Raw genomic sequence first — 22,833 nt, 5'->3', positions numbered from 1 at the left:
GCACACAATTTCTTGGGAAGAGACAACAAACCTTTGCATCATTCAAATGTCACAGGTGACTTGTTTTAGTTTGGGATCTTGAAAGAATCAAACCAACATACCTTTCCCGGCAACAGTCAGCAGTGGTAAGCATGTGCCGCTGGAGCCCGACCAACTTCCCTTGATCCCATTTATTGTCTCCTATCCACGGCGACAAAGTGAAAAAGGTTTCAGCGGACTTAGTCGGGCATCCACGATCAGGTTTTAGAGGGAGAAGACTCACCGCCTGCTGGCAAGGTCGGGACCGTGGTCGTCCGTCTCCGCTTTGCCGGCCGATAAGATCATTGATATTGGCCAGCCAGCTGAGTACTCATCACCTTGCTCTGCTGAATCACCTTGAGGCTATCGTTGGTGCTCCGTGAGGTCTGCGACCAGGCTCTAAAGTCCTTGATTTGCTGTTCGGTTCACCACAGTGACCAGCGAACAGTGTCAGGAGAAAAATGTCGCTTAAAGATCAAGACGGTAGAATAAATCGAGATTATTTCCAAATAAAACGAACAAGAAACTTCATGCATCTACGTGAACAAAATTATAATCAGCAGGGAACATAATTATATTTGACAGAAGCCTCAAACTTGATTGAAATCACAACCGGTACAATTTTCTAAGTTTGGTCTTCACATTTATTCAAAAGAAGAAGAATAAATGTATACCATCATTTCAAATCCAAGACAATATTATCAAGGTTAAGAAAAATCGAATCACAACACAGTCCACTGCAATGAATTCTCAAAATATCTTGGAATTACTCTGCTTCGCGTTATTTAGTATGCTTGTTCTTCTTCCCATAGAGTGTCCGTTGATTCAGCTAGTTGGTGATTGTTTTTAGTCCATAGTAGAAAATTTGTTGCACATGCTGCATGCATGTAAAAAAACAATGCACGGTGCTGTTTTTTTGTCTGTGAATCGTGTGCACAGCCCACGACAACATAACTGAAGACATACTAAATGCTTTCTAGTTAACTCTTCAAATGACTAATCAATACAGTAAGTCCTCACTGCATCTCTAGGTAGGAACCGAATATCCCGGTCTGTTTTCTCTACCAGTTCAGATCTCACAAAAGTAGGGAGTACGACAAATATAGCAGAAGGGATAACCTAAAGTAGCTATTATGAACCAAGCATCATATATATCAGCTCCCATTAATGGGTAGTTCGTGCAATGTGCACAATTTCTATTCAAGTAATAAAAGTGATCAACACGAGTTGTCTTCGTCTCGTCGAAATGGTCGATTTTGATATAGAAATCGTCCTAATCCGAGTTCGCATGCAAAAGTTAGAGTTATCGAGTGCAGCCCTGTCACGAAGCGAGATGTGGCGCGCGAACAGGTGTTCTGCGTGACCGTTTTGGCCCAGAAGATGGCCTCAAATCAAAAAACGTTCAACATAAAAGTTGTTCGTATCGTCGAAACGGTCAAGACTGCTTTTGGGCTCGTTTCCATCCGAGATCGTTTACCACCACAAAAAGGACCCGCAAGGTGCAGCCAGTTTAAACCGAACAGTTTTGGAAAGTTCGGACAAAACCAATCCGAATTCGATTAGGGTTTTGGACGTGAATCCAAGCCTTTTCCTTGCACGAGAAGTCCAGCCGCCTCGTATATATCTAAGGGGTGACGGCCAATTAAACAACACACAATCGATCAAATCATCTATCACTTTTTATCTTTTATCTTTTCTCCTTAACCCTAGTTCTTCTTCTTCCTCGTTCTTCGTCTGTTCTTCTTGTTGCAGGGCGGCGAACCTCGAGGCCCTAGGGGCGTCAGGTCGACCTAGGGCAGCCCATATCCGTGTGCCCTGGCGGGGTCTCTCCCGGGGGTGCGGGGTTTCGGGTCTACAAAAGCGCCCGCCGGATTGATTGCGTACCGCGCTTCCGGACGGGTCTCCTTCGGAACGAGATGCGGTGCATCACCCTCGGTGTTGGAGGTACACGGTGACGTGTTCGTGTGCGGACAGGTAGTTGTAGATATCGAAGCAGGGGAGGTAGGCCGGCAGGCTACGGTGCCCGGTGGCCCTGGCGACGCGGCGGGGTGGCGAGCTCGACCCTCGTGTCCATGGCGGCAAGGAGGAAGGCCATGGAGGAGGCGCATGGGTGGGGTAGAGCAGAGGGAGGCGACGGGTGTGGGGATGGAAGGGGCACGCGGCTGCGCAGGCTCCAGGCGAGGAGGAGAAGGGTCGCGCCGGGGAAAGGCTCGGTCGTCGCCGGCGGCGCTAGGGGGATCAGGCGCGGGGGCTCCTCCCCTGGCTCGAGGTGGAAGAGAGGAGGAGAAGCGATCGAAAGGAGGTGGCGGCAGAGGGAGAGATTGACCGGAGAGGGTCGGGCCTAGGGTTAGAGCAGGTGGGGGCGTCGGCTGGGCTTTAGGAGAGGTGGGCCTAGGAGGGGCAAATGGGTCGGCTCTGGTGGTTGGGAGGCCCAGGTGGGCCGTCTCTCTTTCTCTCCTCTTCTTCTATCCCCTTCTCTTTTACTCCCTCCGTTCCAAATTACTCGTCGTGGTTTTAGTTCAAAATTGAACCAAAACCACGACGAGTAATTTGGAACGGAGGGAGTATTTACCAAAAATAGTAAATAGCAAAGAAAATAAAATGAGAGAAAGAAAGGGTTGGAGAAAGAATTTGGGCATGGGGGTTATTTTCTTGGACCCACAAAAATGCGCTGGTTCCAAAAAATTACAAGAGATGCAGGATTGAAAGATGTAAATTCAAACCCGGTTTGAACTAGGACTTGGTTTGAGAAGTGTCCAAAAATGTCAAGATTTTTGGTGGAGCTTAGGAAAAGATGAAAGAATTTATGGGTTGAAAGATCGTGGATGTCGCCTAGAGGGGGGGGGGGTGAATAGGCGTTTTAAAATAATTATGGTTTAGGCTTGAACAAATGCGAAATAAACCTAGCGGTTAATTTGCCAAGCACAAAACCTAAAACAACTAGGCTCACCTATGTGCACCAACAACTTATGCTAAGAAAGATAAGAAACTATGTGATAGCAAGATATATGACAAGAAACAATAAGGCTATCACAAAGTAAAGTGCATAAGTAAAGGGCTCGGGTAAGAGATAACCGAGGCATGAGGAGACGATGATGTATCTCGAAGTTCACACTCTTGCAGATGCTAATCTCTGTTTGGAGCGGTGTGGAGGCACAATGCTCCCCAAGAAGCCACTAGGGCCACCGTAATCTCCTCACACTCTCACACAATGCACGATGCCGTGATTCCACTAAGGGACCCTTGAGGGCGGTCATCGAACCCGTACAAATGGCAACCCTTGGGGCGGTCACCGAACCCGTACACTTTGGCAACCCTTGGGGGCAGTCACCGGTACCCGTCAAATTGCTCGGGGCAATCTCTACAACCTAATTGGAGACCCCGACGCTTGCTCGGAGCTTTGCACCACAATGATTGAGTTCCGAACACCACCAACCGTCTAGGGCGCCCAAGCACCCAAGAGGAACAAGCTCAAGGGTACCAAGCACCCAAGAGTAATAAGCTTCTCAACTTGTAACTTCCACGTATCACGTGGAGAACTCAAACCGATGCACTAAATGCAATGGCAAGGGCACACGGAGTGCCCAAGTCCTTCTCTCTCAAATCCCACTGAAGCAACTAATGCTAGGGAGGAAAATGAGAGGAAGAACAAGAAAGAGAACACCAAGAACTCCAAGATCTAGATCCAAGGGGTTCCCCTCACATAGAGGAGAAAGTGATTGGTGGAAATGTGGATCTAGATCTCCTCTCTCTTCTCCCTCAAAAACTAGCAAGAATCCATGTAGGGATTGAGAGTTAGCAAGCTCGAAGAAGGTCAACAATGGGGGAAGAACACGAGCTCAAAGGATAAGGTTTAATGGGGAAGAAGACCCCCTTTTATAGGAGGGGGGAAATCCAACCGTTATGTGCTCAGCCCGCACACGAGCGGTACTACCGCTCAATGAGCGGTACTACCGCTCAGGCGAAAGAAACAGGGAAAAGGAGCAACAAAACATGAACCTTGGGGCGGTAGTACCGTAGGAGACAGCGGTACTACCGCACCCTTCGGCGGTACTGCCGCACAGAACGAAGGGTAAAGGGAAAGAGGGAATCGGGCGGTACTACCACGGAGGAAGGGCGGTACTGCCGCTAAGGAGCGGTACTGCCGCACTACTGCCGCAGCGAGGTACCGCACAATCCGACACAGAAAAAGACCCCTCGAATCGACGCGGTAGGGACCTGGTAAGCCAACGGTAGTACTGCTGCGGAGTCACCGCCGGTACTACCGCTGCGGAGCGGTACTGCCGCTTGTGACTCCTCAGCGGTACTACCGCTGGGTACCACGGTACTATCGCTGGGACCCTGACAAAAACCACACTCAAGAAAATCAGAACTGCCATAACTTCTGCATATGAGCTCCGAATTGAGCAAACTCAAGCTTGTTGGAAACAAGACGATGAGTAGCATCAAAACAGCGACTGGTTATAGTAAGAAGAGGCAGGGGAGGTATGCCTAACAAAAAGAGGAGTGAAACCTCCAACCGAGAAGAACCGGCAAAACCTCCAACATCGAAAACATCATAGAAGATGCAAGCGAACTCCGTTTTCGATGAACTCAAGCTTGTCAACAAGATGACCGTAAGCTCTAAGACTCACAAAGAGAACCAAACAAGAACCAAGAAAATATGATGCAAGGATGCAATGGTTTGAGCTCTCTACGAACGATACGATCAAGCTACTCATCGAGAGCCCCCCTTGATAGTACGGCAATCGATCCTATAACCCGGTCTCCCAACTACCATCATGAGACCGGTAAAATAGAAAACCTATCAAGGGCAAACCTTTGCCTTGCACATGGTCCACTTGAGCTAGATGATGACGATCTTGACTTCTTCAAGTTGGACCACCTTTCTTGATTGTGTTGGCTCGATGAAGACTAGTTGATTGCTCCCCCATACTCCACTACTGGTGAGCCTTTCTTCCGCACATCTTCACAAGTCCATTGTCACCACAAAGGACGGCAAGCTTCAAGCATTTGATCTCTTCGTGATGCTCCACTTGAACTTGCACACCGCAACCTTTCTTGATTGTGTTGACTCGATGAAGACTAGTTGATTGCTCCCCCATACTCTACTATGGGTGAGCTACTCTTCCGCACATCTTCACAGGTCCATTGTCACCACAAAGGACAGCAAGCTTCAAGCATTTGATCTCTTCGTGGTGCTCCACTTGAACTTGCACACCGCAACCTAACCCCACAAAGAACCCTCACAAAGACCATGGGTTAGTACACAAAGCGTAATTGACAATGCTTACCATACCATGGGATCACTTGATCCCTCTCGGTACATCTTCTATGCTTTGTGGGTTGATCAACTTGATTCACTCTTTAACTTAGTCTTGATCGACCTCTCACAAGACCAATCTTTAGGTAATTCCTTGAATAGCACCTTGGTCGACACAAACTCTCCTTGAAACCAACACATGTACTCCAAGAAAAGCCTATGGACAAAACCTTCAAATATAACTCAAGGCAACCATTAGTCCATAGAGATTGTCATCAATGACCAAAACCAAACATGGGGGCACCGCATGTTCCTTCATGGGTGAAGTTTGAGGAGCAAACTTGAAGCAAGAAAAGACATGGGGAATATTTGCAAGTGTGTTATGGTTAATTCCAAAAGAATGGAATATTTATTATAGCTCCCTAATATTGGGAGGATATATTGTAAAGAGAATCACCATGTGAATTCCCTCAGTTTAAATGGACTGAAGATCCATGCAATTTATTTAGTTGAGTTTTACAAAATTAAATGACATGATGGCATGATGACATGATGCAATGCAAAAATAAATAGAGCAAGCACAAATGAAACACATGGAGGTCACGAAAATATGGAAGTCTTCTGGAGCGTCGGTCTTGGGGCATCACATTAGGCGAAGCCCTGTGCGGATCACTTCACCATCACCATCACCACGCCGTCGTGCTAATGGAACTCCCTACTACCTCGACACCTTGCTGGATCAAGAAGGCGAGGGACGTCACCGAGCTGAACGTCTGTAGAACTCGAAGGTGTCGTACGTTCGGTACTCGGCTGGTGGAGCGCGAAGAAAGTTTGACTACATCAACCACGTTGTGAAACGCTTACGCTTATGGTCTACTAGGGTACGTTGACACACTCTCCCCCTCGTTGCTGTGCATCTCCATGGATAGATCATTGCGTGTGCATAGAAAAAAATTGTTTTCCATCGTTGATTCCCAACACCTTATCCTCTCCCGCCGGGTCTTCTTCAAGCATCGCCAATGCATAGCCCCAGGGTGATGCCCCACATGCCATGTAGGATCGGATGTAGGTTCGAATGGTGTAGCGGGATCCTCGGAAGGAGGTAGGTGCTTCGGGAGAAAAGGTGTGGTCTGATGTAAAAAGCTAAAAAGTTGGAGTGGAAAGTAGAGATGCATGTGTACCCGGAGTCTCGATTTTATTTTCCTTGATGAGGACTACTAGTGGTAGCTTGCATTGGAGAGAAAAAACAATTTAGATGCCTCAACCTACTTTTTCTCGTGGGGCATCTCTATCCATATGCTACCATTCTACATGTCCTTCTTCACTTGTTTTTCTTCTTTTCTCCGCAGCGCTGACATCGCTGCCTCCTTCCTCTGTTTCTCCAACCTCATTTCCTGCCGCACACCACACCATATCCGTCACGATACGCCACTAGCAGCCGCCACCTCCCAACTTGCGATGCACAAGGAGCTGCAACCCATCAGCGCCAAAGCTGCGACCAGCCAGAGGAAAAGTTGGGACCGCTCACCGGAGGAGTTGCAACCAGCAGATAAAAAAGTTGCAATCGCGGCACCCGTGATCTGCAACGATGACAATGGTTGTGAGGTGGATGGTTGGTAAGGTCTTGGGACATGGATGCCAGGTGGCGGCCCTGGATGGCGGTCCGCATGTGTTGGCTCTTCGATGAGAATCATGGCGGCGGTGGTGGCTATACATTTTGGTCGTTTGGGCGGCGAGGGGTGTAGCGTGGGTAGCTCAGGCTCGCTATCTGCTGTTGGCAGTGGCAATGCCCAAATCTGGACTGGAGGTGTGTACTCGCCGCGATGACCCTGGTTACCTTGTGGTGGCATTGGTGAGTTGCCGAGCGAAAGCTCCGTGCTTTGGCACCAACGATGGGGATGCCCGTGGGTGAAACTATTCTCTTGAGAACGTCGTAGTGGTTCTCCTCTTCGTGTCGGGGTTTCGGGTGAAGACCCTTGTCCGTCTCGGACTTGACAACACCGTTACCCCTCTTGAGGGCGTTGTCGTGGAGCTTAGGTGTTTTTAAGGTGTGTTGTGCTGCATTCATGCCTTCCTGTTTAGCTTGCGGCAATGTAGTCATGTGTGGTTGTGTTGTTTGGTTATGCCGAGATCTCCTTTGTAAGTGGGCTCCCTCGCCACCTTTTACTGGTCGCCCGTGTATTTCTGAATTATACTTTATTTATAAAGCGAGAAATGTTTTCTCGATACAATAAACTAAGGCCTTCTTTAATTTGGAGGAATTTCATAGAAATTTTATAGGATAGGACTCTTGTAGGGATCTTTTTTCCTTTAGAGTCTTTGGTTCATAGGAATGAATTCAAAATTCTACATAGGGTTGGTTCCTATCTTCCACATTTCAAAAGAAAATAAATAGCCTAGACTCAGTGGAAAATTTTCTACAATGTGAATCAAATGACATCCCTTTTTCAAATCCTACTCATAAAATTTTAGATACATGTCATCTTATCTTCTACAAGTTTTCTATTCTTCTTTTTTTTTGCGGAAATACAAGTTCTCTATTTATATGATAATTATATCCTATCAACCAAAGGAGGCCTAAGCATGTTTCAGGCGTCATTTAAAATTTAGCTCAGCCTTGCGAAATGCAAAAATGTAGAACTGGGAAAAATAGTATACAGAAACACACCCCATGAATGTGCAGGCGCATGCAGAATCGGCAACAAGCCATTTTTTTGCGGGTGACAACACGCCATTATTGGAGAGAGGCGGAGCCCGCCGGGCTTGAAATGCTTTTGCGACTGGTGCATGCACGTCTCTCGTCGTCCGTACAAATGTGTGCTTTCGGCTGGACACGAAGGGCGTGTTTAGTTGCAGTAGTGAACAGTAGCTGCATTGCATACACATTTCAATCCAGGTTGATTGAGCAAAAACAGCTTCAAATGCGTCATCTAGAAATTATTTGGTTGCCTGCATCTAGGGTCCCTGCATTAGGTAATATGTAAGTGCATTTTGTTTGGTTGCCTGCATTGGCCCAAACGGCACAAGAATACGGTGTTTGGTTGTACGCATGAGGTATGACTAAGAGCTAGCACTTGCACTTAGCACACAGGGTTAAGAGCTAGCAGAGGAAGAGGGAGAAGAAATGCAATGTGCGCCGGACAATGGCGGCTGCGGTGGATAGTGGTCGTGGCGCCATGTCCGACATGACGAGCATGGAGTCATGGACGAGCGATCCTATCGGCGGCACGGTGAGGGACACCGTCGGCAAACTAGTTGTGGTGCTTGCGCAAAGGCAGTCGACAAAGGAGAAGAATGCGGTGCTCGCACCATGGTATCGTCAGTGCAGTGGACGAGAGAGGAGTCCAAGATGATCTACGTCGGAAACGACTCTAGTGTAGTAGGGCAAGAGAGAGGAGGCCAAAATGATCGACCCCGTCGGCGACGCGACGAATTGCAGTGTGCACAGAGGCATATGACACAAGAAAGCAGTGTGCACGCCATTGCAGCGTCAGTGCAGTAGGAGGACGACAGAGAGTAGGCCGAGATGAGCGACACTGCAAACGACTCTAGGATAGTAGGACGTGGGCAAGGAGATCAAGGGGAAGGGTGTCGGCGTTAAGAGGGATGAATAGGAAGTTTCTGAGCAGAGGACAGATGAGCTCGACATGGCTGCGGCATTGCAGTAGGCTATTGTTCAAAGAGAGATAAAGCTACAATCGTTGAAACCAAAAATTTACAACACGAATGTTGTGCGGAACTGCGAGATTAGCCTGCTGGTTAAAGGAAATTTCAAATGATCGATCGTGCGCGATGAATATGACAAAATTCGTTCAGAATAGCTTTAAATGAGAAGACGAAATTAAGAACTTACGGCCGACAAAACTACTAACCGATCGCCTGAATGGAACCGTAGCATCGAGGTGCATCTTTTTCATGTAAAGTTTATCTCAAATCGAAACATCGTTGTATAGATCGAAAGGGATTAGAAAGAATAGAATTAGAGAGAAGGTTAAGTGAGATAGAAGAAGATAAGTATGCACAAGCTGCATACCAACTCGTATTTCTCCTATCTTCCCTCGTGCAAGTGGTCCATTATGTGCCCTCCTCTTAGCTTGGCTCCTAAAAACTATCAATGTAAGTGTCAAATATGTTTTAAATTTTATGCAGGTCCAATGATAAATGCAACTAACCAAACAAGCTTAATTTTTCTCACCCGAATCAGGTTGGGCCTAATGCACGCAACCAAATACTCCCTCCGTCCAGAAATACTTGTCATCAAAATAAATAAAAAAGGATGTATCTAGATATATTTTAGTTCTACATACATCCCTTTTTATCCGTTTTGAAGACAAGTATTTTCGAACGGAGGGAGTACGTCCGAAGCATGGCTGAGACGGACTGGTCACGGGTGCTTGCAGTTCCAGGTTCAGGCCAGGCAGAGAGCGACGTGCGTGTGCGTGTGCGCCTGCCTTCTGCGTGCGTCAGAATGCCGCCGCCTTGGAGGTTGGAGCTGGGGACGAATGAACGGAGGAATGGATAAGCAGCAACCGACCCTATCCCGCCGGCCGCCGCTGACATTGTGGATAAGCTGCAAAACCGACGAAGCGCCGAGTCATGCGCAGCAGCGTGGCCATTCGAGTATCTTCAGTGTATAGACCCTCTTATCAAATGGTTTGCCTTTAAGGTAGGCCTCATATGATTTTCCTTTTATCAAATGAAAAACCATAATGTATAAAGACTTACCCACAAAAAAATGTATAGAGACTCTATCCAGTCTTTAAGGTAGACCCTAGCAGAAATTTGAAAAGTGTTGGACAATCAAACATCTCTTTTTCCAATGCAAGTTTGCATATTTTACGTGGTCAATCATCCAAATAGCGTCAAATTTATATCCGTCCACAAGTGTTGCCAATATATTTGGTCATTGATTGGACGGTATTCCAAATAGGTTTAAAGCGCTTATAAGGGTGGGAGCGTACGCCTTAATTTGGTCGCTCTGGCTATGTAGAAACTATTTGGTTTTTAATGAAAAAAATGCTTCTCCTCTGCAGGTTATTTTCCGTTGTACGCACTCACTTCATACGTGGTCTATGCTACAACGATCAGAGCACCAATCGTTGTTCAAGGCGGTGTGTACGCGGTTGGAGCAGGTGGCTACGGAGATTTTTTCCCAACATGGCTGGCAGCATAACTTCCGGATCGATCCACCACCACCTTCGACATAGGCATAGTGTCGGTCTATAGGACTTTACTGTTGCCGATATGTCGGTTTATATTTCTTGTTTTTTGTCAGACTTTTGGATTTGGCTGTGTGCATCTTAGTTATGCAGAGGCCGGATGTTACTCATAATGTTTTGTATCTCCTTGATGCTACATTTTGAGATAATAAAATTGCCCTTTATCGAAAAAAAAGAAATTTAAAAAGTATTGATTAGCACCATATTTGTCCAATCAATAATATTTTTTTGTACTTTCTTGTGCTTTCTAAGACTGACAAGTGAGATCGGATGGATTATTAAATTGTTAGAGACAGCCTCTAAGGTTAGAGGTGATGCTAGCCAATTTTTTGTTAGAGGCAGCTCATGTAATGTATAGAGGCAGCCTCTAAGGTTAGAGGTGATGCTAACCAATTTTTTGTTAGAGGCAGCTCATGCAATATATAGAGACTGCCTATAAAAGGAGAGAGAGAATTTAGAGCAATTACAACGGGCCGATCCAAATAGACGACCTTTTTATTCGCTTTTTGTTCGTTTGGGTCGGCCCGACGAACACAAATGCCCGGTGCTGGGTTTGGATCGGCGCAAGCGCCCAACGCTGGCCCGACCCATTTTGTCGGTGTGCCAAAAAAAATTAACATGCATTTAATTAAACATAAAAGCCGGCCACGAAGGCGGCGAAAGTCCACATTACATTGATTAACATAAAAAAAACTAAAAACTAGACGATGTGCAGCCCTAGGCATCCTCGTCGGCGTCTGCGTCGGGGCCGGTGAGGTCAATCAACGTCGGCGCAGGGCCGGCCCAGGGGAACGCCATGTTCCAGAGGGCGGTGATGTCGGGCTGCGCCGCCGCTGCCTGGGCTTGACGCGCCTCCTCTTCGGCCTCGCGCTCGAGCATCTGCAGGCGCTCGCCCTCCCGGCGCTCCTCGGCCAGCCGAACGCGACGCCAATGGTCGAGGTAGGCCGCCTCCTGCTTCTTGGTCGCCCCGAGTCAGATCGGCAGAGCGCTGACCCACTCGCGCACTACTACGGTCCACTAGTAGCGCTCGAGAGGGGCCGGCTCCTCCGGCTCGGCTTTGGGCAGGGACGGCGGGGTCACCGGCGGCACGACGCAGTCGCCCACCGCGGAGAGGGCCATGGCAGCTTGGAAAGCTGCCTCATCCGCCTCCCTCCACCGTTCCTCGTCCTCGCTCTCCTTAATGGCCGCCTGGTAGGCGGCCTCGGCCTCCTGGTCCTCGTCACGGACGACGAGCGGGGACGGTGGCAGGCTGCGGTCGACGTCGCAGACGCCGCGTCGCCTCGCCTCCTCGTGCTCAAAGGCAAACCATTGAGCCCAGTAGGGCGAGTCGACAGCGTTGTGCGGTAAGGCTCACTGCTCCGGCGTCAGCAATGCCCGCCGGCGCCGCACCTCCTCCGCATGGGCCCTCGCTGTCCGCAGCGCCGCCGGCACTGGGATCCTCTCTGGATCCAAATGACAGTCATGCGGCAGCGTCACGTCGGGGTATGGCAGAGGCACGCGGTGCTGCCAGTGCCACTCGGCCTGGTGCACCGGCACGTTGATGCGCTGCCTCTGCCGGGGAGCGCGCGGCGGCGCAGGGAGAGAGGGGGTATGGCGGGCGGGGGCCTTGCCCTTGTCGCTGCTGCCGGTGCCGGAGAAGAAGCCCATGCTGGCGATGGCTAGGGCTGTCGCTGGCGTGGGGGCAGGGGTGGCCAGATTGGGACGGGGGCAAGTGGCAGTGGGTGAGGACGGCCCCGCCGCACGCCCGGCTTAAAAAGGACGACCACCGTCACTGGCGCGTGGGCCCAAGGTGGGCGGTCGTCATAAATAATGTTGACCGTCGAAGTTGGACGGCCGCCAGGTGGGGACACGATGGACAACGAGAAGATGCGCGAGGCATCTGTTCCGCGTCCGCGCCGACGCATTTAGGGCACAAATTTGGGCCACAAATGCATCGGCACGGACACGACTTGGGTATGGGTCGATGCGTTGAGCCGCCTCTTTTGTTTGCGCCGACCCAAACGGACGGTGGCGGATGAAATGAATCGCCCCATTAAAATTGCTCTTAAAGGCTGTAAAAAGCATACACTGTGGATGCCCTTCTTCGCCGTCTCCGACTCTTTTGTTTGCTCGGGTAATTAACCGGAGGTCTTTTAGTACAGCAGTAGAGAAAAACTTGGCCGAAAGTTGCTCGGAAAATAAGGCCCTCGTGGATCATCCTATCATATGGGGATTCAACAAAGTAACTCGCCCACAGCTGGCCATGGAAAGGAACCAACCTGTCTTATGCCGTGAAAATTCACCTTTGCCGACTCGTGCGTATGCTTGGCGAAGTGAACTTAACGTGATAGCACTACGTACTCTAGTTAAAGTTTTTTCTCTCTTTCCGTGAAGCTGCTTGCTTTCTAAGCTATTGATATACTCCCTCCGTCTCATAATGTATGAGATTATGATTGTACAATATATTGCTCTTGTGCGTAGGCACGCATATATGATGTACAAAGTAGGCCATGGACATCAACTATACAAGGAACTAGAAGGCGGGCCCAATACACAATATGCACATAACACATATACTCAACACCCCCCTCCCCCGCGCAGTCGAAGCGGCACCGCGGCTGACACAAACACTGGACCGGAACTCCTCAAATGACGCCGTAGGCAAGCCCTTGGTCATGATATCTGCAAATTGTTGGGAAGTAGGGACGTGTAAAACACGAATATGGCCAAGGGCCATCTGTTCCCGAACAAAATGAATATCCAACTCAATATGCTTAGTCCGTCGATGATGCACCGGGTTAGCGGAGAGGTAGACCGCTGAGACGTTGTCGTAGTAGACCACCGTGGCACGGTCAACGGGGCAAGAGAGCTCCTGAAGCAGCTGGCGAAGCCACGAACACTCGGCGACAGTGTTGGCCACCGCACGATACTCAGCCTCAGCACTGGAACGAGAGACCGTAGGCTGCCGCTTGGACGACTACGCGATAAGGGAGGGTCCAAGGTAGACACAATAGCCCGAGGTGGAGCAATGAGTGTCAGGGCAGCCCGCCTAGTCTGCATCGGAGTAGGCAGTGAGGGCGGTGTCGGTGGAGGCGTGAAGAGTGACCCAAGATCCATAGTGCCATAGACATAGCGGAGAATCCGCTTGACGGCAGCCCAGTGAACGTCTCGGGGGGCATGCATATGAAGACACACCTGCTGCGCGACATAATGCATATCCGATCGAGTCAGAGTGAGGTATTGGAGAGCACCAACGATAGACCGATAGAAAGTAGCATCCAAAGCAGGAGAACCATCCGTGGCAGAAAGCTTGGCCTTCATATCAATAGGCGTGGCGGCGGGCATGCAGTTAAGCATGCCGGCGCGCTCCAGGAGCTCATGAGCGTACTTCCGCTGATGAAGGAAGAAGCCATCTGGATGGTGCACCACCTCGACACCGAGGAAGTAGTGCAAAGGACCCAAGTCCTTGATGGCGAACTCAGCGCGAAGACGAGCCGTGAGCTGACTGAGGAGACCAGCCGTACATGCCGTTAGGATGATGTCGTCGACATAGAGTAGCAAGTAGGCTGTGTAAGCGCCTTGATGATAGACGAAGAGCGAGGCGTCCGAGTGGGTAGAGCGGGACCCAAGCTAGTGGAGAAACGCCGCAATGCGCTGGTACCAAGCGCACGAGCCTTCTTAAGTCCGTATAAGGACCGCGAGAGCAGGCACACGTGGTCGGGAAGCGTCTGGTCAACAAACCCGGTGGGCTGCTGGCAGAAGACCTGCTCCTTGAGGTGACCATGGAGGAAGGCGTTGGAGACGTCCATCTGGTGCACCGGCCAAGCACGGGAGACCGCAAGGTGAAGAACCGTGCGTATTGTGCCAGGCTTGACGACCGGAGCGAAGGTGTTGGTGAAGTCGATGCCAGCACGCTGTCGGAAGCCGCGAATGACCCATCGCACTTTATAGCGATCAAGGGTACCATCAGTACAGAGCTTGTGTTTGAAGACCCACTTCCCAGTAATCACGTTGGCGTGCCGGGGACGGGGAACAAGCTGCCACGTCCAGTTGCGCAACAGGGCGTCAAACTCCTCTTACATTGCAGCCATCTAGAGCGGGTCACAAAGAGCGGCTCGAACGGAGGACGACAACGATGACGACTCAGAGATGGACGCCGCATGGACGTAGTCATCCGCGGCGTAGCGCGAGCTCGGGCGAAAAATGCCCGTATGGGCGCGGGTGACCGGACCGGTCACAGGCGCTGGAGGTGCGGGGGGCGCCTGGGGCACCGAGGGGGACGGGGGGCGGGGGCCGAGGGGGCCGCGGGCGGCAACGTCAGGGGCGCCTTGGGCTCCAGTGCCGTGGTTGTAGGAGGCGTGGCATGCGGGGGGCGCGCCTCAAAGCCAGGGGCGGGCCAAGAGAGGCGTGCGAGCGCCCTGGAGCGGCGTCGAGGAGCCCATGTCACCGGTGGCGGGAGGAACAGCTGGAGGTACCTGCTGAAACGGAAACACGTGCTCATCAAAGTAAACATGCCGGGAAGTGAACACACGGTGGGAGACGAGGTCGTAGCACCGATATTCCTTGAAGTTGGAAGGGTAGCCAATGAAGATGCAAGCGACAGAATGATGTGTGAGTTTGTGAGGAGCGGAGTCGGCAGTGCTAGGATAGCAAAGGCACCCGAAAATACGCAAGCCATCATAAGATGGGGGCATGCCGAAGAGAAGATGGTGAGGTGCATAGTTCACCGTGGCCGGCAAGGGCGAAGGTTAAGGAGAAGTGAAGCAGTAGCGAGTGCATCCGGCCAGAAACAAGGTGGCACATTAGCATGAAACAGGAGCATGCGAACGCAGCCATTCAGAGTGCGAAGTGCGCGTTCGTCTCGACCGTTCTGCTGTGAAGTATACGGGCATGTGAGACGAAAAACTGTGTCGTGGTGCGACAGAAAAGTGCGGAAAGCAAGGTTGTCGAATTCTTTTCCATTGTCAGTCTGAAGAGCAAGGATGAGACGCCCAAACTGCATGCTGACATAGGAGTAAAACGACGTCAAAGTGGAGAGTGCATCCGACTTTTTTCGTAAAGAAAACTTCCACACATAGTGAGAATAATCATCAAGGATAACCAGATAATATAAATAGCTCGAATTACTAGGAACCGGAGAGGTCCACACATCGCTATGAATCAACTGAAAAGGAAAAGAAGCTATGGTGGTGGATTTATTAAATGGAAGGCGAACATGTTTGCCGACGCAACATGCATGACAGGTGTGATCCTCTATCTTATTACAACTGAAACTGAAACTCTTAAGAATATGACGAAGTGTGACGGGGTTGGGATGACCCAAACGAGCGTGCCAGAGGTCGACGCCGGCGGAAAGAGCATCCAGTGCGGTGGTGGAGGTGGATGGCGGATGCACCGGATAGAGCTCGTCAAGGCTGTCACATCGGTGAAGTACCATCCTGGTTCGAGCGTCCTTAACACAAAAATCAAGCTCGTCAAATTCAACAGTAACATGATTGTCATGAATTAAACAACGAACGGAAACAAGGTTTTTAATAAGATGAGGTGACACAAGTATGTTAGACAAAGTAATAGGCATGGAATTTGAAGAAAAAGAAGTGTGCCCGACATGTGTGATTGGTAGTGTGGAACCATCGCTGACAATGATGCAGCGGTCGGTGGTGGCAGGAGTGAAGGAGACAAGATTATCAGGATGAGCAAACATGTGAGCCGTAGCCCGGTGTCCATGTACCAATCACCGCCTCCAGTGTAGTTGTTCGGCGTAGGCGCGATGTGCAGCGCGGCGAGGAGCGCCGGATCCCAAGGCGTCGGTGACAGGGTCGGCGAGGGCAGCGGTGGGGCCGCAGGGAGATCATAGGCGCCGCTCAGCTGCGGCAGTGGGTATCCTCCGTACGGCCACGGAGCCGCATAGTACACCTGATGCGCCGGCGGATGATGACCCACAAGTATAGGGGATCTATCATAGTCCTTTCGATAAGTAAGAGGGTTGAACCCAATGAGAAGCAGAAAAAAATGATAAACAGTTTTTAGTAAGGTATTCTCTGCAAGCACTGAAATTATCGGTAACAGATAGTTTTGTGATAGGTAATTTGTAACGGGTAACAAGTAATAAAAGTAAATAAGGTGCAGCAAGATGGCCCAATCCTTTTTGTAGTAAAGGACAAGCCTGGATAGACTTTTATATAGAGGAAAACGCTCCCGAGGACACATGAGAATTATCGTCAAGATAGCTTTTATCACGCTCATATGATTCGTGTTCGGTACTTTGATAATTTGATATGTGGGTGAACCGGTGCTTGGGTACTGCCCTTATTTGGACAAGCATCCCACTTATGATTAACCCTTCTTGCAAGAATCCGCAACTACAAAAGAATTATTAAGGTAAATCTAACTATAGCATGAAACATATAGATCCAAATCAGCCCCTTACAAAACAACGCATAAACTAGGATTTAAGCTTCTGTCACTCTAGCAACCCATCATCTACTTATTACTTCCCATGCCTTCCCCTAGGCCCAAACAATGGTGAAGTATCATGTAGTTGACGTTCACATGACACCACTAGAGGAAAGACAACATGCATCTCATCAAAATATCGAACGAATACCAAATTCACATGACTACTTATAGCAAGACTTCTCTCATGTCCTCAGGAACAAATGTAACTACTCACAAAGCATATTCATGTTCATAATCAGAGGGGTATTAATATGCATAAAGATCTGAACACATGATTTTCCACCAACTAAACCAACTAGCATCAACTATAAGGAGTAATCAACACTACTAGCAACCCACAGGTACCAATCTGAGGTTTTGAGACAAAGCTTGGATACAAGAGATGAACTAGGGTTTGAGATGAGATGGTGCTGGTGAAGATGTTGATGGAGATTGACCCCATCCCGATGATAGGACCGATGGTGATGACGATGGTAATGATTTCCCCCTCCCGGAGGGATGTTTGCCCGGTAGAACAGCTCCGCCGGAGCCCTAGATTGGTTCCGCTAAGGTTCAGTCTCGTGGCGGCATAGTTTCATCCCGAGAGCTTGCTGATGATTTTTTCCAGGGCGAAAGACTTCATAGAGCCAAAGATGGGCACCGGAGGCCTGCCAAGGGGCCCACGAGACAGGGGGCGCGCCCGCCACCCTCGTGGATGGTGGGTGTCCCCCCTCTGGTGCTTCCTTCGCCCAGTATTTTTTATATATTCTAAAAATGACTTCCGTGGAGTTTCAGGACTTTTGGAGTTGTGCAGAATATGTCTCTAATATTTGCTTCTTTTCCAGCCCAGCATTCCAGCTACGGGCATTCTCCCTCTTCGTGTAAACCTTGTAAAATAAGAGAAAATAGGCATTAGTATTGTGACATAATGTGTAATAACAGCCCATAATGCAATAAATATCGATATAAAAGCATGATGCAAAATGGACGTATCAACTCCCCCAAGCTTAGACCTCGCTTGTCCTTAAGCGGAAGCCAATATCGAAAAATATGTCCACATGTTTAGAGATAGAGGTGTCGATAAAATAAAATACGGACATGAGGGCATCATGATCATTCTTAGAACAGCAACATATATATATATATATATATATATATATATATATATATATGGGCAGCGCTAAAGTGCGCGGGAGCGCAAAACCTGCAATTCTACGCTCCGGTCGCTAATGCCAGCGTCGTGCGCGCACTAATCGCTCACTCTGCACCGCTCGGTGGTCCCAACAACTAGTGGTGGTAACAATGCTGCATATGTATGGTAATGGAATAAAATTCCGTTACTGGCTGCCCTCGGCCACACCTCCGTCCCGCTAAATTTGGCCACCACTATAGCTAATGATCGTAAAAAGGCTGGCTTTATATGGTAATGATATTAAAAGCTTTTCTGGATTCCAGGCTACTCCTCTCACTAGGTGCCGTAAAGTTTGTGACTGAATATAGTAACTTTATTAATTGTATTACAAGGTGTGTCTCATCGCTCCATCCTTCCATCCGAAAATTATTTTTGCACATGGTAATTCTACAACAAATGCAACCTCTAGTAAATGGTTGGCTGCCGTAAAATTTTATTTGGTAAATTTAGTACTAAAATTGTCATTAATCGTAAATCACGGAAGTATATACTTCCATGTACATATGCTTAAAGAGAACTAGTATAAGAATCTAGTTCTAGTAAATTGACTATAGAAGATGTGGTAATAGAATTACCATCTGTTTTGCGCCAGAAAAAGATTTCATAATTTTTAATCCCCATTAAATCCATGACAGATTGTTTTTTCTGGCTATGTTAATTTTTTTTATTTTCTTGAACATTCCTAGTTCTAAAGTAATTACTACTTGTACAACAACCATTATTAGAAATAAAATTCAAAAGCTTCAAAGTAATATTTTTACTCCCTGCAAAAAAGTTGCTTTTTCACCAACTATGATTTACAATTTCGAATTTACGACTGAAGAATTGAATTTTACCTTAAATTTAGCAATGAAACTTCCACAAGCATTGTTGTCATGACATATTACTTGACCACACAATATCTTACTGCTGTATGTGTATGTATTACGATTGTGTCGGGGCATATACGGCACGAACATGCATTTTTCCCATCATTGCAATGTTTTCGGTGAAATTTACGTTATAGAAATAATGTTCAGGCTAGCTAATTAGAGAGCAATGCATGATCAGTAAGCTTTTGCATCCGTTACCATGTTTTGCAATGGTTTTACTAGTACATGGAAGCAACCGTGGACTGATTTGCCACCACATGCCTCATTTTACTAGAAAGTGCTAGATATTTACCATTGCTTTTTGCCCAGTCAATACTAGTAACTGGCTGTAGTTGATTACCACATCTAGCAAAGCTTTTACGGCCACGCGGAAGAGCGCGCTGGTTTACCTTTGCACGGTGTGGTGGTTTGCATGGCTCTATGGTGCACGCACTGTTTGACGTTCGGCCGGAGCGCAGAATGCTAATTATACGCTCAGGCTTAGTTTAGCATACCTATATATATATATATATATATATATATATATATATATATATATATATAGTGATACTATTCATCATCTAGGGTGCAGAATAAGTTATTCTTCATCTGAGGTAATCTTACGATCATTTCTGAATTAAATTACATTTGGAATTCAAATAGTTACATTTCGATTGATTCACTACGTAAAATTTGGCATAAGAAGATTAAAATATAGATCATAATACAAGAAAATCTGCAGTTCATGTGTATTTTACACTATGTTTTTACGTTTATAATTTTAAATAACATAAATTTTTTTACGGCGATTATATATTTTCTTACGGTCTGTTTTTACGTCGGAAATAAGACAAAAACTTACGGAACGTAAAACTACGGTGCATTGATGATAAAATAGAGGGGGGTGAAGAATAACTATTCTTCACCTAGGGTGACGAATAGCGCGATATATATATATATATATAGTCATATTATTTCTTATGCTAAAGTAACAATTCATTCACAATTTCAAATATGAATCAGAAACTTCATTGAAAACTAACAAACTATAATCTCACTCATTGGAGCAATTGCAATTTATCATAAGATTTTTTCCTCCCGCGGTAACTTTTCTTTGGTCCTCCCATCCCGACAGGTTATTCCCTTTTTTGCAGCTTATTTGGTTCGGCGTCGTCTCCATCGTTGACCCCGTCGCTCGACCGGTCATAGAGGGAGGCTGCCATGGGAGAGCGCTCCCGAGGAGGATGCGGATCGGTGGACAAATGGACAGCTCTTCCCGACGAGGTGAGTCATCACTCCATCGTGGAGGCACCTCCGCGGGAGCACACTGTGGCACCGGAGGTAGCTGGTGATGGGAGCGCCTACCATGGGCGAGCAGTGGCCATGTCTGCTATTTGCCTCTGTTTTCCCCTCTGTTTTATCTATTTTTTTGGATTTGTTTAATACAAGTGTTCGCTGAAATTTCCCAGCCGTAAGACTGCCCCAAAAACTTACATTCCTGCCAAAATCCATACTACGGTTCAAGATTCGCGGCCGCAGGTCGTGCGACTGGTATTTACTGCCCCACAACGTGCGAGTGGCACTCTTTCAGTTTTCAAGGGGGGGTGGGAGGGGATTCGCACCCGGCGGTTTCGCTCATGGACTCGTCTCCAACCTTCTGCCGGCGAGAATCCGAGGACAATGAGCCTTCTCCGATGAGCTTTGTTGTGCCTGATAATGCGCCTCCTCTAACGTATTTCTCGACGCCATACCATGGCGTTAGAACTTCGTCTGGCAGCGGCTCAAATTTTCCGATTGGCGGCGAGAACTCCACTGTGCGCCATCCGGCGATGCACACATCCACGTTGACGCCGCCGTGTACTGTTGAACCAAGCGAGATGATGACTCCAGATCCCAGCACAAGATACATACATGTACGTTCCCACTCAATTTAGTACCCAGTGTCTGACTTTGCTGATGTACATACCTTGCTGTGCATACCTTGCTGTAAATTTCAGTATCCAGTGTTTGGGGCAGGTCTGTTATTCATCTCTCTTTTGACGAATGAACATTAGTCAGTGGAAGATGCCTTGTATTTTGATTGAACTTTAGTACATGTTGTAACTAGATAGCATTATCAGGATTCAGTTTTATTCATTCTTAGGATGTGGCGTCATTATATTGTTGGCTAGCACACTGCTGAATGGCTTCTTTCGACCATACTGTTCAAGGAAGGATCCATGGATTAACTAAGTACATAGCTAAAGACCATCTAGTGTATGCCTGAGCTTCGGGATGGAATAGGAAATCTATCTTTCTGACCTAGATTAACCACTGGTTGAAGCATTTGAAGTTGTATATTCCTACTTCAACAGTTGTTGTTCCAAAGAAGACAAATAATTGAAGGCGCTCCTTCTAGGAACACCCCAGATAGGCCGATAGGTTCAGCTCCGACAGTCGTTAAACGGACCACTCGCGCCTAAGACTGATACTGTAGCAATAGCAGTGTACTGTACATACTGCAAACAGAATACTAACATTATTGGTTATAGTACAATAAGTATATGCACTAAGCTTTCAATCTTCTTTTTCTTGCCAACTTATTGTGATAAGATAGAAATAAATTACCTTCAGAACATTTGTTTTGCCCAAAGTATGGACAAGCCTGAAGCTGCAGCCTGCTCAATGGTTAAAAGCTGATATCTTGACCGTCTCTCCAGCTTCTGCAGGCAGTGGAGGGATAGACTTTAGATTTTTGGTGTCCTGCAGGGTCAGGAAGGCACACTATATTAGATTTTCTGCAGGCATGCTAGAAGGCAGGTTCTGTTGAAATGCATAACTGCTTTTATCATCAGTCTGCCACAGCAAACAAACAACACCCAAATAAAATTTACTATTCACTCAAGATTCAGACTTTCTTTCCCAGACACTTGACATATTTTTTTACCCGGTTTACATAAACATAAAACATCACATTTGCTTAAAAACAAGATAGAAATGCCTAGTGTTATGTCCAAATCTGTAGATGTCTTCTTTTATTTTTTCGGTATTCTGTAGAAGGCCGATATGCCTAGTGTTATGCTTCTTCATGAGATATATAGTCATCGGAATGGTCATTCGGATGAATGACAAAGAGTATCTAATGTATGCTATGAATATGATATCAGGGTAACCAAGTCCACGAAGATTTTGTCCCAAAGGAAATTATGGCTTTCGTCACCGATGAGGAAGGGTATGAATTTTATCAACAATATGCAAGATCAGAAGGTTTTGGTATTACCAAGCTCAAGCGGAAGCCGATGTCGCGTCTGTATGCATGCTCCTGGGGAGGTCCCAGTACATTTTACAAGCCTGGGGAGGAACGCAAACGTGCGAAAATGTCCAAGAAGGTTAACTGTGGGGCAGCTGTTAAAATCAAGAAAAGGGGGAAAGAATGGATATATGAGAAAGTGATGTTGGAGCACAATCATACTCTGAATCCTAATCCATCTGAATTGAAGCACATGTATTCACATAAGAACAAAGATCCTCTTATCATGGAGGTTTTTGATGATCTGCAGACCTACGACGTCTCTGAAGGAAATATGCCCTAGAGGCAATAATAAAGTTATTATTTATTTCCTCATATCATGATAAATGTTTATTATTCATGCTAGAATTGTATTAACCGGAAACATGATACATGTGTGAATACATAGACAAACATATAGTCACTAGTATGCCTCTACTTGACTAGCTCATTAATCAAAGATGGTTATGTTTCCTAACCATTGACATGTGTTGTCATTTGATTAATGGGATCACATCATTAGGAGAATGAGGTGATTGACATGACCCATCCCGTTAGCTTAGCACTTGATCGTTTAGTATTCTGCTATTGCTTCCTTCATGACT

General features: G+C 47.4%; 1 protein-coding gene across 1 annotated transcript; it reads left to right on the top strand.

The window, feature by feature from the left end:
- Positions 1-20,587: 20,587 nt before the first annotated feature.
- On the top strand, positions 20,588-22,540 carry LOC123058051 (uncharacterized). The gene is made up of 2 exons (XM_044480885.1): positions 20,588-20,873; positions 22,107-22,540. Exons 1-2 carry the CDS (start codon positions 20,598-20,600, stop codon positions 22,530-22,532), a joined length of 702 nt encoding a protein of 233 aa, XP_044336820.1. The 5' UTR covers positions 20,588-20,597; the 3' UTR covers positions 22,533-22,540.
- The last annotated feature ends 293 nt before the right edge of the window (positions 22,541-22,833 follow it).

The sequence above is a fragment of the Triticum aestivum genome, chromosome 3A (genome assembly GCF_018294505.1).
Source record: "Triticum aestivum cultivar Chinese Spring chromosome 3A, IWGSC CS RefSeq v2.1, whole genome shotgun sequence".
Lineage (NCBI taxonomy): Eukaryota > Viridiplantae > Streptophyta > Magnoliopsida > Poales > Poaceae > Triticum > Triticum aestivum.
This window is presented reverse-complemented; position numbering and strand designations above follow the sequence as displayed.

What these genes read in the sequence shown, in the direction of transcription:
- LOC123058051 (XM_044480885.1), top strand. Translation starts at nt 20,598, where the DNA reads ATGGACTCGTCTCCAACCTTCTGCCGGCGAGAATCCGAGGACAATGAG. An exon ending in CCAGCACAAGATACATACAT is followed by an intron (nt 20,874 to 22,106) that starts GTACGTTCCCAC and finishes ATATGATATCAG; the next exon opens with GGTAACCAAGTCCACGAAGA.